Source organism: Acanthopagrus latus, chromosome 23, assembly GCF_904848185.1.
Source record: "Acanthopagrus latus isolate v.2019 chromosome 23, fAcaLat1.1, whole genome shotgun sequence".
Classification (NCBI taxonomy): Eukaryota; Metazoa; Chordata; class Actinopteri; order Spariformes; family Sparidae; genus Acanthopagrus; species Acanthopagrus latus.
The window spans coordinates 14,283,392-14,299,207 of NC_051061.1; the positions used below are offsets into that span (position 1 = coordinate 14,283,392).

At 42.6% G+C, this 15,816-nt stretch overlaps 1 protein-coding gene across 2 annotated transcripts; it reads left to right on the forward strand.

The window, feature by feature from the left end:
- The first annotated feature begins 3,270 nt into the window (after positions 1–3,270).
- On the forward strand, positions 3,271–15,157 carry LOC119014334 (ethanolamine-phosphate cytidylyltransferase-like). Of its 2 annotated transcripts, none has more exons than XM_037089388.1 (13): positions 3,271–3,629; positions 8,078–8,166; positions 9,524–9,685; positions 9,806–9,872; positions 9,963–10,047; positions 10,126–10,167; positions 10,721–10,868; positions 10,971–11,053; positions 11,141–11,218; positions 11,318–11,383; positions 11,796–11,861; positions 11,953–12,041; positions 13,384–15,157. In XM_037089388.1, the coding sequence occupies exons 1-13, from the start codon at positions 3,496–3,498 to the stop codon at positions 13,496–13,498; spliced, it is 1,224 nt and encodes a 407-aa protein (XP_036945283.1). In that variant the 5' UTR covers positions 3,271–3,495; the 3' UTR covers positions 13,499–15,157. The 2 variants fall into 2 exon arrangements, with proteins under 2 accessions (XP_036945283.1, XP_036945284.1); XM_037089389.1 differs by having other exon boundaries at positions 3,273–3,629; positions 10,736–10,868; positions 13,384–15,156.
- The last annotated feature ends 659 nt before the right edge of the window (positions 15,158–15,816 follow it).

Consider the following 15,816-nt stretch of genomic DNA (forward strand, 5'->3'; position numbering starts at 1 on the left):
TCAGTCGCTTAAAGCTGCTGTGATGAGGGGGAACAACACATGCTCAGATAATCAGTCCCATCCCGCCAATGAGAGAGAGAGAGAGAGAAAAAAAAAAAGCTAATGTGCATTCCCTCAAGATAAAAGAGGTGAGGCGAGACTACAGGTACACCAGGATATTAAATGTCTCAGCTTCTGAGGGGTTCGCCTTGCTCGAGCCGAACATTACGCGGGTGCAGGGTTCCCTCTGCTGGCGCTGGTGTGTAAACACCGTGTGTGATTTAACAGGGTTTTTCCACAAGATGACGCCATACAGCCGTGACGGAGGGGTTTCCCCTTCAGTGCACACCTTCACTGCATCCAGCAGTGAATTCATTGATTCCTTCTCACCTGTTGAATTCGGAAATATTATCTAAGCCAACTTCTATCAGCAGACGAGCTAAAAGTCCAACTTTATACTCTTATTGTTGTCTTATTGTTTTAAAATTTAGAGGTACTTAAGTTGATTGTCTCCAGTTTCTGCTACCTTTCGCTTCCACTCTGTTACATTTAGAGGCAGATATTGCACGTCTCTCTCACTACATGTATTTGATAACTTGGCATCATAGTCAAAGTTATCAGCCATGGCTGTAACTGGTCAACCCAAAGCATTTAGTATAAATATACGGGGCAGGATATAAACAGAGGCATTCTAGGAGCCTGTCCAGGGTCTTATTGTCCATAGGGCGCCCAGACAGAGGAGGAAAAAAGATGCCTGGTTTAAATAATGTTTAACAAACCTATTTACACACATTTTCAACAAGTATTTTTTACTCTATAAAGATTTAAGTAATTTGGTTTGTTTATTAAATATCTAACTGTGTGTTGGGGTGGGGGGGGTCTGATCTGTCTTTTTGATCCAGCTCTCTACAAATGCATGTACAATATCTACATGATTTACTGTTACATGATTTTAGTATTAAGATCTTTTACTTTGGGAAAAGTAATGATGCCAAATGTTAGAATACTCAATTACAAGTAAACGTTCTGCAGTCAAAGTCTTAGAAAGTAGAAGTGCAAACTATAATAAAAGTATCAAAAGTAAAAGTACTGATTGACATTTTATTATATATACTGGTTGGCCAGTATTATAGGCCAATATTGGCTTATCATAGATATTGGTATCCTTGCCAGAGATGCACCTACAGCATATGAAAAGTTTATTGTTAAAAGTTTATTGTTAAAAACTGTAAAATACCCTGCCTGCATTATATATCTTTGTCCCAAGTTAATTGCAAAAAAAAAAAGTGCATATATCGGCTAATATATCGAAAAGGGAATTGTTTATTAGATAATAACGATATTGGCAGCAACTCCAAAAATCGGTCAGGCTCTATTTTGCATACTGCTGGGTAGCTTGGCCTATAATAACAGATTATCACTTATTAGTTAATTTATATTTAATATAAATAAACTAAAACTGGTAATTGCCTCCAAAATGTAGTGAGGTTAAACTATAAAATGGCTTCAAATGGGAAAACTTAACGATGAATTACCACCAGGCTAGACCTCAAAATTGTATTCACAAGTGTAAGACACTTAAGTAAATGTACTTAGTTATATTCATACAGTCCAATGCAAACCAGCCTAATAACAGCGATGTGTCGGACGAGTCGGCAGGCATTTCAGTTATAACAGAGTCAGTACACCTCAGCACAAACTGATCTTTGTCTCAGCTGAACACAGTAAACATGAACGACAACCGAACCGTCCAATAAAGATCTTTATCTGTACACCAGCTGATAAAGACCGGCTGAACTGCACAGTTTGATCGCATCATGAGCGCTGAATGCTGATGTACCTAAAAAAAAACAAACAGATGTTCTTCTCAGTCGTGATCTCATGTATCATCATGTTTTAACAGCTGCCTGATGTATTGTGTCGATGATGCATAAATAAATTCAGATGGTATTATAAGGACTTTGGCCAGTGGCTTCACTATTGATAACATATTACCTGTATTGATGAAGATGAATACAGTAGGAGCAGCACTTTATAATAACAATCTATAATGACTGGCACATGTATAGTTAACTTAGCTTCAGTTAACAGCAGGGTTGTAAAAAGTCATACTTGGGTAGGTACTTACATTTCAAAAAAATACTTTTTTTCTTGCAATAAATGTACTTAAGTATCAAAAGCACAAGTGGAATTAAATTATACATACACATGTACGGATGTACTGTATGTAAGGGCTGATTATCATATTGATGTTCAGCATTTTTCTGTCAGAATCAGCAACAAAATGAGCTGATTTTAAAATACACAACTTTGGCTTTGAAGTGGAGTAAAAAATGAAAAGTACAAGCAGCCCACTTCAAATTGTACTTGAATAATTGTACCTTTCATCACTGGTTGATGGTTATTTCACTGTAAACAATGAAATGCTCCATAAACCATTTACTGAACGATTGTTAACGGTCTCTATCAGCTGCAACTTTATGACAATAATGAATAAAATACTTAATGAATGTTTTATCGAGCATGTCATTGTTTTATTTGAAGGTGCAGTATGTAGTTAAAGGGCAGACATTATAACCAGAGCAGAGAGAGCTTCATTGAAACAAACAGACTCTCTTTGTTTTCATGAGTAAAACTGATTAAACAAACCGACCTTTAAGGACAACACGATTTCGCACTTTGATCCCATGTGGCGGACCCTGCCACCTTCCTCACTTCAAACAGTGTTCTTGGGACTTAAGTTATGTCAGAGTTTGTACCCCATTGATATTGTAAATACTGAACTTCTTCTCCAAAACTCTGCAGAGCCCCTCCTCAACTGTAAATAACCATTAACCTTGACTCTGATCACCAATAAATTGACCTGTTTATTACTGATGCTCACCAGAACAGGATGCACGTGACTTTATTTGATTCCTGTGATGGCTGGTGGATGAAACCTTGGTTAAATCGGACACAATGTGCAGGACCCGGCAGGTCACCAGAAGCAGCATTTGGCGGACAGCCTGCTCGATTCTGTGGGAATCCAGATTTTGTCACATGACGCTGGAGCAACGCCGCTATTATGTAACAACATGTCGGCTGCGTGCACCGGCACTTCATCGTACGATCCGACCTGTGTCGAGTCCGACACCGGAAGAGTGCGTCTTCCGGCGGGTGCTTTTCAAAATAAAACTGAATCCCGATAAGATGTCGCGAGCGGGGTTTTACTCGCGGCTCTCCCTTTCTTCCTGGCGCGTCTGTCTGCCGTGGCGCGCTTGACGTAGCGGGCGACGTGCGTCGCTGCGTCGCCGGCAGAGGAGGCGTTGGCGCATCGCACTGGTGCTGCTGCCGCTGACACACACGCACACACACACCGGCTGTCCTGCGCCGACACGGGCCACACAATCCACCGACACGGTCCGGTCACCATCTCCATCGTTCAGGCAGTCCCCCCCCCTCCTCAACCCCTCCTCCTCTGCTGCTTCTTCTTTTCTACAGAGATCGAATCACCAGCTTGTCTTGTCGTTGTGAGAAATGATCAAGAACGGACATCACCACCACCAGGGCAACAGCGCGCCAGCCGGGAAAGACGCAGGGACGACCCCCGGCGCTGCAGCGTGCAGTCCCGAGAAGAGGAGGCGAAGGATCCGGGTGTGGTGCGACGGATGGTGAGTACTGGGTGGTGGTGGTGGGGGGGGGCGCGATCGATCGTGACATGGAAAAGGTGGCCCGCAAGACCGTTTTAGTAGTCGGCTTTTTTTTTTCTTTCTTGCATCGAGCGCGTTTGAATGAGAGTGACCTCCTCCTGTGAGCAGCGGGACGGGGCCTGCTGCAGGTTGCAGAGCTCTCACCGGACCCTCGGTCCTCCGGAGATGCGCAGAAAACTTTTAATTGAACAGAAATTCCGCTCCGACGGTGTTAATGACAGGACACGGGACTCATTACCTTGCGTTACTTGCACTTGGCAATGCCACTGAGGCCCCCCCCCACACACACACACACACTGTCAGTTTTTTCCACCTCAGTAGACACACTATTACATAATAACATCAGGACGGATTCACGCTGATCTGTGGTGCTGCAGTTCATCATGACTCACTGGCATGATGTGGAGGGAGCCTCCTAACTTTGAGCAGCCCAGAGAGGACACGCATACACAGACAATGACATGTTACTGTAAGTGCTCAGGACTCAGGTGTCTGTGGCCAGTGATTGTGTTTGAAGTGCTTAACAAGTGTTAGAGGTAACTGAACTGACAGTGATGCTTCTGAGTGTTCAGCCCTTGTGTGTGTGTGTTAAGTTAAACACAGATGTAAGACACCATTAACAAACAGGGCGCAGGATACAAGTTGAATTCATGTGTAATGTTTCCCCCACAAATAATTTGATGTGGCCTCTACAGGAGGCTGCATGTCATCCTCCAAACTTTGTCTAGTGTCTTGTTAAGAATTAAAAAGTAACTCATATGACACTTATTACACCAAAAACCGTTTTATGATCCATGAAACTGCACCTTGAGACACAACCGAGATGGTCTTGCTGCCACGAAGATGTCAACAAGGTTGTTTCGATGCGTACTGACCTTCAGGAAAATGAGTCATACAAAGTAGTTTTTTTTTTAAGATCAAAAATATGGATTTGAACCAAAAATCCCAAATAAAATACGTATTTTAAAGTATATGTTCACCTAGAAATAAAGATTCTGTCATTGTCCGCTCACCGTCACGCTGATGGAAAGTCGAGTGAAGTTTCGTAGTCAGCTAAACGTTTCTCGAGCGTCTCGAGCAAAACAGAGTTGCGGCGTTCTCCTCGACAAATGAAGTCGATGGAGGCTTGTTTTTGAAAGATGGCAAAACTAAACTTGAAAAAAACCTTCGCTAAAAGCGTCAGCACTCATCTCAACTTCAGTTGTTATGGAGAGCGCCTCAACAGCGTTTTTGCTGGGACGCTCCAGAAATGACTCAAAAACTACAAAAGTTCACCCAACTTTCTTTCAACAGGGGAGCTGAGTAGATAATGACTGAATCTTCCTTTTTGGGCAAACTTTAATTAACTTTAATTACAGTTTTACGCCTGACTCGTCTCGGGACTGCTTCCATGACGCCATGATGACACCTTTACAAACAAGGTGTCTTCTTTCAGCTGGGCGTAATGGAATACAGAACAATTATATTACAGTCGGGCAAGGTGCTCACATGCAGCCAGGCTCTGTCTTTTTACTGCTGGACAGGTTGAGGGATTGATATGAACGCACAGCTGTGAAGACGACAAGGCAAACCATATAAAATTAGCACTTGCGTTCGCATCGATTGGCAAAACATGTCGGCCGATGTCTGGGTGACAGGCGAGCCCAATTCCCCCGGACACTCTGAGCAGGTTTCACTGATAGGCCCAAAGGTGAAAATGTTCCCCGGTGTCGTCTCAGGCACACCTCTCGCTAGTATTTCAGTCGCCTCACCTTGACACTTCGAGGAGAGTCCCGGTGAGTCTCAGCGAGGTCTCGAGTGCATCCCTCGAAAACAAACAGTGTTGTCCCTCTCAAGTCTTTGCTGTAGATACCTCAAAATATTAGGAGCAAAATGACCAGCAAAGACAAATAATACTGCTAAATTCAACTATTTCAATAATTAACTAATCGTTAGAGACATTGATTGAGCAGAAGTGCCAAATATAAATAAATAATATATGGTACCAGCTCCTCAAATTTGACAATTGGATGCTTTTTGTGGCTCTGTCAGCGTTCGAATATGTCACAGTAACAGGCATTTTCCCATTATGCTCTGGCCTTTTATAGACAAAACTATTAGTCATGACAATATTCATTAGTTGCGCTTTCAGAAGCCTCCTCTGGGAGGACTGCATTCTGGCTCTGTGGTGCAGCAGTGGCGACGGCGGCGGCGATGTTTTGAATTTCTGCATTCGAAGGCCAGGATTATGTCGGCTTTCTCTGTAAGAATTCCTGCCATTTAGGTGTGGCTGTCTATCCGTGGTTTGATGGAATGTTTGCGGAATATTTGGGATGCCGGAATATTAACCGGTGGGCTGAGCACGCAAAGAGAGCCAATGTCAACAGAGCTCATGTCATTAACCCCTCTGACCCCTCCGTCCCACACCTGCTCCGGCCGCTGGTGCTCTAGCGGCGGCGTCTCGTCACAACTGAGCACATTGTGTCCCCCGCTGGACATCCAGCGGTGTCAGCAGCGTGAGAGGAAAATTCCAAGGAAAGAGCACAGTCACTTCATGTGTTGGGCCGTCTCTTGACAAAGGCCACTCTCTCATTGGTCACCCTGGGAAGAGGCGACCGGGGTTGAAGATCAGTCGCCTGAGAAGCATCATCAAGCGGGAGTGTAAAGTCCACCTACAGTGTGTCCATGCAGGACTGTAAACAGGCTATTTAAAGCCTCACTGAAGGGTGTTCCCATTGATTATCTGAGACTTGGTATTCTAAGATCTATGTCCACATTTGGACAGTTGAGATCTTGCCCAAATTCCAAGGTTATAACCTCTCTTTTTGCTATTTCCTGAAAGTGTCCCACCCTATTCTTTCCCTGTCTGTCTGCTTCTGCTCTCGAGGAGGTTAGGTGTTCTGCCCGGGTGTCCGCTAACAGGCTATGCTAATTCATAATTCATCGCCCCCACAGTGATACCGCGGTGATCCGTCCCTGCTAAAAAATACAACAGGAATACGGTGACACATCTACAGGCGTCGGGCGAGTCTAACACCCCCTGAAAGCAGCCTCTTGGTCTTATGCAACTCCGTCTGGGTCTCAGGGTTTTTCTTCCCCATTCATTCACCTCCAAATGCCCCCCGTCCCCCCTCCCTTTACTGCATTCTTCCGGCCCTGCACTATCGCCTTAGAGTCTGCACACGTGGATCCCATTTCAGCAGATTGACGGCACATGCAGGAAATCTCCTGGTTTCTGATGAGCCTCCCTCAGCCCTCCAGCCCTGTAATGGCGTTTGGTGTTTTGGTGACACAGATGCTGTCGTTCATTAGCGCGGCCCCGGGGCTGAACACAACCTGGGCTTCTGTTACTGTTGTGGCTGTGTGCATACTGTAGCTCTGGCAGGGCTCATCTGTTTTCCTATTGATTTTTGAGGATGCTATTCATAGCGCTGTTTTACTCCTGGCTCCTGAGAGTGCTGACGAGTAATATGATGCGCTTAAAAAAAAAAAGGGCACAGTTTGGACGATTTGAGTGAGTTATATTTGCTATTATTGTCATTCTGCAAGTTAACCGCCAACACAAAATTTGCAGACGATTAAAGCAAACTCAAGCTTAGTACCACATTAATCTTTTTCTGTGCACGGTTGATGTCAGTATCACGTTCAAAGCAGAGCAGGGAGACAAACTATCAGACTGATGTCAGCTGTTGGCAACAGTAACGGTGATGGGAGGCTAATGCCCATCTGTTCTCTATTACTATGCGAGATTAGCCCGTCTCAATCTCTCTCTCCAATCTGTGCTAATCTAATTATTTGCAGATGGTATCATAGCTGGGGTGGAGCGAAGAGGGTGGGAAGAACACACTGCTGCGTGGACTTTTTTTTTTTTTTTTTTTTTTTAACGCTGACTCTTCGATTAGGTATCCAAAAGATCACATGAAGCATGAGGACGACATCTGCGGGGTCGATAACATCAAAAACACCTTAGATATTTATGGGTCGCACTGGTAGTTTTGCATGTTTGAGACAATGAACTTAAAAAGGTGTGATCGATTCTCTGCAAGTGGTGACACCACCTTTGTGGTGCATTCAAGAACACTCAGACATCTGAGAGTTAAAGAGAGAGGAGGACGGAGAGGAGTTGTGTGACGTGTTGTCATTACTGCCGATACTGACAACAGATAAGTACCTGCTTCTCATGACCAGTGATTAAGATCACCAAAAATTTGATTTCAAAAATTACAATTGGATACTGATAAAAAGCAAATAACATACATTTCCCAGTACTGGTCACATATATTATTCATCCCTACCTGTATTTCCAGAAACAAATACTCTCAGTCTTTTATCTTTGTTTGATTCCCAGGGTAATAATCATTTCCTACAGCCACTGTAACTCCTTATGTTACTGATGTTACTTTATTATTTCTTATCTTTTTTCCTACCAGCTATGACATGGTCCATTATGGCCACTCCAACCAGCTGCGGCAGGCCAAGGCCATGGGAGATTACCTCATCGTTGGAGTGCACACAGACAGTAAGAGAACCTTTGACTCTCATGTCACAAACACAGTCGCCCCCACACCTGCAGTGCATCATCAGGAGAGTTTTAAGGTCACATATTTTGAGCATTATGAGGTTCATTCTTTTATTCTGGGGGTCTACGACAAAATATTTACATGCTTTAAGGTAGAGAGGCTCTGTGGAACTTCGTCAGTCGTCCACCTCTAAACCATCGAGAGACAAGACCATGCATAAGGTCACTGTCGAGGAAAATCAGACATAATCCTTCACAAACAAAGCACAACAAATTGTCCACTGGCTTCTGTAAGGTGCGCTCATATATGGCCAATAAAAAGCGATTAATACATATAAATTGCAAACAAATGATGAAAAACAACCCCTTTAAAAAACATTATTTTCCTCATACTGTACATGCTGCAGCGCCTCTATTCACCCTGTATGTAAATGCTCTTTTTCTTATCTCATGTCTCTTTAACCCCTTATCTCTTTGTCTCTTTTTTGTTTTTAACCCTAACCCCTAACCCTAATCCTTAAGACATGCAAAACAACCACAGAGTCACTACTGCACTAATTATGAAAGAATGTGGTCATATTTTATATCAAATTAAACAGCAGAAGCTGGGCTACAACATGTAAAAAAAACATGTTTATAAGACCCAAACACAGCCCGAACACTACTCAAATAAACAACTAAACATCAAACTTTGCGGATCACCCTAACCCTAACCCTAGAAAATTGGCTTGGGGCTTAAAAGGTTAAGGCCCTCCTCCCAAAAAGCCCAGTCTCCCCTGATTGGTCTGCGCTTACAGGCCTGAGCAGGCATCACCCACTGATTACAAATGAGCTCTGCTGTTTTTTTGTTCTTGTAATGCTGAGGACAGTGACTGTACAGTTGTGTACGGAAGTCCTGATGGGCTGTGTGCATTTTTGGATACTTTCACAGTATTTATATTACACCTGCTTATGATCACAGATGGCATCATAATGTCACTTTCTACAGTACAGGACCTTTAAAGTCTAGGTCGGTTGTTATTTATTTCATCCTCCTCTTCCAACCGCTCACGGACCTGCTGCCCCTCGGGAGCCGTGTCACCCACAGCTTCTGTTTATTTTCACTTCATTACCAGCTGTTCCTTTTTGACAGCAGTGCAGCAGCTCGTCCTCTTGTGGCACACCGTGGCATCCTGACATTATGATGACTTCATAGTTAGGGCCAGCACAGATAACAGCGACCTCTCCCTCCACGGTGATGGTAAAATATTTAAAGCCGCTTATCGCAGTGTCGGTGCAAACGGAGATTCCTCTCTCTGTGTTCTTTTGAACTCAGTTTATTTGCGTGTACTAGCCAGTATCTGCTCTTCTTTTCAAGGTGAGATTGCGAAGCACAAGGGCCCGCCCGTCTTCACTCAGGCGGAGAGATACAAGATGGTCCGGGCCATAAAGTGGGTGGATGAGGTTGTGGAAGGAGCGCCTTACGTCACCACCCTCGGGACCCTCGACAAGTACAACTGTGACTTCTGCGTGCATGGAGGTATATCGCCACATGTATCAATAACAGATCAGTAGTCATGAACAAGGCTGATCAGATCACTGATTCTGGATTCTGTTAGTGGCTGATGCAAGCAGTGTGTCATGTGCGCTGTCGTTCCAGATGATATAACACTCACAGTGGACGGGAAAGACACGTACGAAGAGGTGAAGAAGTCGGGGCGGTACAGGCGAGTCTCCCCTTGAAAAAATATGCGCACGTTTGTGGATGTCGTGTTTGTTGCCCAGGCGCTCACGCCCCGTGTGCTGTGTCGTTGCAGGGAGTGCAAGAGAACCCAGGGAGTGTCAACCACAGATCTGGTCGGCAGGATGCTGCTGATGACCAAAGCGCACCACAGCAACATTGTGAGTACAGCTGTGATCTCTCTCAGGTGCCTTCAGCGAAAACACGCACCCTGATTCAATCCTTTTCTTCTCTCTCAGGATAGTTCAGACTATCAGCAGCACACAGACAACTTTGGAAAGGTAGGTACCAAACATATTTCAGAGCACTTTCGACCCCTCTGATTTGCCTGTCCGAACAAATGTTGGTTGTCGCTGTGTCGATATCAAACTCTCAGCTTCCTGACAAACTCTTAAGTATGTTTAAATTCTTCCTCAAGTGTTAAAGTAATCGGAAGTCAGTGGCCCGGATGTCAACCACTATTAACTAGAAGCCTTCACTGTGGAGGCACTTGATAAACAAGATGCAGGCCTTGCCGGTACACAGTGAATGGTGCTTGTGTTCCTGTGCAGAGAAAGTAACTCAGAGTTAACATGCTGGGGTATTTAAACGGTGCTGAAAGCAGCGCGGGGGGGGGGGGGAAGGCTTCATTTAAGGCTGGAAGAGAAACACTGTGGGTTTGGCGAGGGTTGAATACATGTGCTGGGGCTTTGTGTTGCTGAATGCGGCTTCACTTCCTCACTCGCACCACAAGGTGGCACCGACGCAGCGCTCCGGTCTATAGTGATGATACTGAAGTGCATCTGTCTCTGTTGCCCACACTTTGTACTCACTGTGCCTCTCTCTGGATTACGGGGGTCACATGATCAGAAGGGCCACAGTCCCTGGACGGGGGTGTCTCAGTTCCTGCAGACTTCACAGAAGATCATCCAGTTTGCTTCGGGCCAGGAGCCTCAACCCGGAGACACCATCATCTACGTGGCGGGAGCCTTCGACCTCTTCCGTATCCTTTCACAATCTCGCTAAAAATGTTCTCCTTTTTTTGTCAGCTGAATCTTCTTCCCTCGCTGCCTCACCAGCTTTCCTTGACTATCGTCCTCTCTAGACATTGGCCATGTGGACTTCCTGGAAGCTGTGCACAAGCTCGCAGAAAAGCCATACATTATAGTGGGGTTGCACTTCGATCAGGTGAGTCTGCTTTTATCAGCATCCTCGCGAGACACTCACTGCCTCCCCGTATCTGAGATACATCAGTTTTTTGTGAATATTTTTCAGGAGGTGAATCGCTACAAAGGGAAAAACTACCCCATCATGAATGTCCACGAGAGAACGCTCAGCGTCCTGGCCTGTCGAGTAGGCTCGTGTTTTTCTTCCTTCTCTCATGTAGTTTATCCTATACCACACACATCAGCTCATTCTGTGTGATTGATATGTGGTTTTGTTTTTTCTCAGTATGTGTCAGAGGTGGTGATTGGAGCGCCCTTTGCAGTCACAAAAGATTTGCTTGACCATTTCAAGGCAAGTACAGCACAGTTATTTCTCACCACCAAGATATGAATAAATAAAGAATCAATAATTAGTTTTATTTGTTTTTTTTCCTGTATATTATAGTATTATTTCATACTTATTCATGTTTTTTTTATTTGACATCATGGCATACATATCACTCAATTCATGTATGTTTAATTTTTTCTGTATTTTTCTTTATTTAACACATATTATCATATTTTTTATGTCAATTATTTATTTGTATCCATTTATTTTTCTTATAAAAGGAGTACCTTTATTGACTAAAGCAAAAATGTAGCTAGATGTAATACATTAAAAAACATTAGATAAACATAATACTACAATAATGTCCATATTGTTATTATTATATTATTATTATTATATATTCCCTGCAATTATAAGATGGTCTTTTAATCCCCAGGTGGATCTTGTATGCCACGGAAAGACAGAAATATATCCTGACAAGGACGGATCCGACCCTTATGCTGTAAGACTCCGAACACTCCGCCTCCGTGAAATACTGTAATCCTCAGGGATGATAAATCACATTTATTTGCTCATGTTTTATTCATACGCAGGAGCCAAGGAGGAAAGGAATCCTGCGCACCGTCGACAGTGGGAACAGCCTCACTACGGATGCCATTGTGCAGAGAATAATCAAAAACAGGTAAAAAAAAAAAAAAAAAAGAAAGAAGAAGGAAGGGGGCAAGGCTCCTGTCGACTCCAGGGAACATCCACAATAACCTGGGGGCAGAGATAACCGAATATATCCCCTGGCAAAAACTATGGAAGCCCATTTCTGACAGTTAAAGAATTAAGAATAATTCAAATCAGTCCTGATTATGAGATCAAAAACTCAAATTATATTTAGAATTAAGCCATAAAGGCTTTGTGTTATATTAGAGGAGAAAAATCAGAAGAACAGTCTTTTACTATGTAATAATGAGAAACACGGAGCACCTTGTGAAGTTGTACTTCAGTATAGGTTTGTCAGACTCTGCAAAAAGAGAGGACTCAGATGCAGATTGGCAATAGTAATGACAGGTTTTATTTTCTGGTTTGTATCTCTTCAGATAGAATGATAGATAAATTGGCTATGAAAATCTTTGGGCCCAGAGGACAAAACAAGACAACAAGAGACACAGAATCAACAAAAAACGCTCCCGTAGGAGGAAGGAAGAAAACTACACTGAATTCCAAACTAATGCTTTGAAAATTTAATGAACCAAAAAAATCACTCTCAGAGGAAAAGCTCACCAGCTATCAAAATGATCTACTCTTACTATATTACAAAATTTACCAAAGAAAAACATTTCAAAGGAGGAAAAAGCAAACGTTATCAAATTACCTGGCTGAAATGGTCTAACCAAAAATTTACAAACTTAAAATCACTCTTCCTCAGAGGCACTCAAAGACAGAAAATAAAGCTTGACAGTACTTAACTTGATGTAGAACAAGACTATGAACAAGGCTGGACGTATTCGACAGGACGAGCGAAATACTCGCAGACAGGGGAAGACAAGGGGAGCACAGGTGGAAACAATCAAGGATTAGGGATGACGTCAGACCGGTGACACCAGAGGAAGGGCAAGTGACCTGAAAGGAGAGGAGAATTACTTTTCAACATCCCTCACCGCCGGTGTGACAAGGTTTCATAAAGGAAATACAGTTCGTACAAGGAGTCTCTCCTCGGCTATTATCTATTACTTAGGTATAAAGAATAGAATATTTGGGGTAATTTTTCATTTTAATCTCATAATTTAGATCTTTTTATCTCCTAATTTCAACCCTTTATCCCATTATTATAACTTTGCCTTGAATTTTTTTTTTCATCAAAGCTAAATTTCCACAATTATGGTGGCAGAAAATTGGCATCAATGGGCTTCTGTACATACCCATATTTCTCTAAGGTAAAATAAAGGGGGCACAGTGTGCTTTCTGCTGTAAAAAAACAAAAAAAAGGACTTTATTGATTTCCTTTACTTCACCCTTTCCTTTCTTTGATCCAGGTTGCTATTTGAAGCAAGAAACCAGAAGAAAGAGGCCAAAGAGATCGCTGTGATCCAGGCGATGAAGCGGAAAGAGGAGGAAAAGACTAAAGATCGAGCCCAGGCTGTGCTTTAGAAGAAGTCAGCCGAGTGCCGACACGCAAACACTGACGAGCTCAACGAATCTAAACTCATGTATGGTAATCGACCCTTTTACAAGTGTTATGACACCCTTCCACATGCGATCCTGGCTAATTATAGCAGGCCCTTTACGGCAGCCCATTTATAGCCGGGGCTGCTGAGCCTGCTGAGAGATCATCAGGTATACAGTGTGTGTGTGTGTGTGTGTGTGCGTGTGTGTGCGTGTGTGTGCGAGTGTGCGCGTGACTGTGTGTCTTCTGCGTGTTAATATATTCTGCATATGCAACTACATGTCCACGTCGGTCAGTCAACAGTCACCCGTACATACAAACAGAAAGTCTGGACTGAGAAATAGGGGGGGGAAAAAAACAAGAGAGTAAGGACGACACCGCCACATCTTCAAAATGTCTTCAGATGTTTCAAATTCCTTTTTTGCCTTCAGAACAACAAAAAAAAAAGAAAAAAAGAAATGTATTTTTCAGTATTATACCATGGGATTCGGGCACATGAAGGGGGCAAGTGTGGGTCTTTTGTATATACTGTATGTACTGTATGTATGTATTATAAAGTGATTTCAGTTTTCTCTGGAGGATGCTAGAAGAGAGAATCAGGGCGCCTCTGCCTGCACCACGGACTCTTTTTCGGGCAACCTCATGTACATATCAGACCTCGCTTCTGTCGGACTGCACTGACCACTCAGAAAACCATCGCTCTCATTTTCCTTCGGGTAGAGCAGGTTTTTAAACTCTTTAAAAAAAAAAAGCGCACACTGTTGAGACCTGCACGCCCCGGCCTTCTGAGTGCAATTTCTTTTTTCCTTCTCTTCTTTTTTTTGTTTTGACCAACACTCCTGAAGATTTATCCTAACGTAGAGAAACGCGACAGACAGCTTTTAACCTTTAGTATTGTGTCTCGAGGGAACGCAGACAGAAGCTCGGTGTTGTTGACTCGATCACGAACTAGACCTCTCACTCATGAAATAGACCTCCTACTGTCATCGAGCCCTGTACTATTTAACCTGTCTCGATATCAAATGGGATTAAATAATATATTTTTTGTAGATGTATATTTTACTCACCTCCTCTCCATTAACTACTGTATAAATGTTTTTTTTTCTTATTGTTTAAAAAAAAAAGCATAATAATATGTCTGTATGTCGAGTTGGAATGTACTCAGTGTAGGCTATAATCTGTATGTTATTGACAGATACTGTAGAAACTGATCGGACTACAGTATGCTGCTGCTGATAATAATAATAATAATAACATTTTAATCTGAAAAGGCTGTTTGTCATCTTTTTAAAATTTCATTTAATCTAATTGATTCCTTTTTGTAATTAAGGCTGAACATGGGTCACATTATGAAAGGTAAAGGTCATGTTTTTTAGACACAGAAATGCACCTTTGATCAGATAAAACGACCTGCGTGTGATTATGAATCAGTCCCACAGAGAGTTCAGTTAAATGTCAGGCAATTAAGAGTAGATTATTTTAGCAGCAGACCGGTACCCGCCCTGAAGTTGAAGCAAGTTACGTGACTCTTGCGGTAAGTGGCCCAGCACCTCACAGTCGATGGAGGAAGTTATTAGTAATTAACTGACTAATTCACTCATTTGAGGTCACACAGTGTCCTTTAAGGGACATTTTGGAAAAGTCATATAGTCATAATGAATTTCCGGCCACCAAAAACAGGCAGCGGTGGAAGAAGTACTGAGTGTTTTTAACATGCTATAAAGTAAAAGCATCAAATACAATAAAACAATACTTGAGTATTAAAAGTACTAAATATGAAAAAAAATGCCTCTGTCTATAGGCTATATACATTTATATTCCCTGAGGGTTATCTGGTTGCTGAGTTGGATCTGATGCAGCATAAAAAAATGCAAAGTGACGAGTAACTAAAGTTATCAAATAGTTACATTCCAGAGTATAAAGTATTTTACAATGAGAAAAAAAAACAGTGGCGTTAAAAGTAGAAATACCACAGCGTGGAAATACTTTGTTAGATAGAAAAGTAAAGTGAATACAAATGTAAAGTATTTGCATCAGAGAATACTTAAGAACTGTGTTTACGTTGGACGGTATCAACACTGTGTCACTTTAAGTGTCACAGCTGGCGGACCAAATGGTTTGTACAGCCTTCATCAAAATGTATTAATTATTGAGTATTTCATAATTTATACTCTCAATCTGCAGAGCAACAAGTGACTAAAGCTGTCTCGTGCAGGAAATAAGCTAAAAAGTACAACTGTGATCAAGTAGTTTAAGTAATGTGAGTTAAAGTAGCTATTCAGTTTCCATCCACCACTGAAAG

Coding starts and splice junctions, on each gene's coding strand:
- LOC119014334 (XM_037089388.1), top strand. CDS start 3,496: ATGATCAAGAACGGACATCACCACCACCAGGGCAACAGCGCGCCAGCC. Junction 9,873..9,962: donor AAGAAGTCGGGGCGGTACAG/GCGAGTCTCCCC, acceptor GTGTCGTTGCAG/GGAGTGCAAGAGAACCCAGG. Junction 10,168..10,720: donor ACACAGACAACTTTGGAAAG/GTAGGTACCAAA, acceptor TCTGGATTACGG/GGGTCACATGATCAGAAGGG.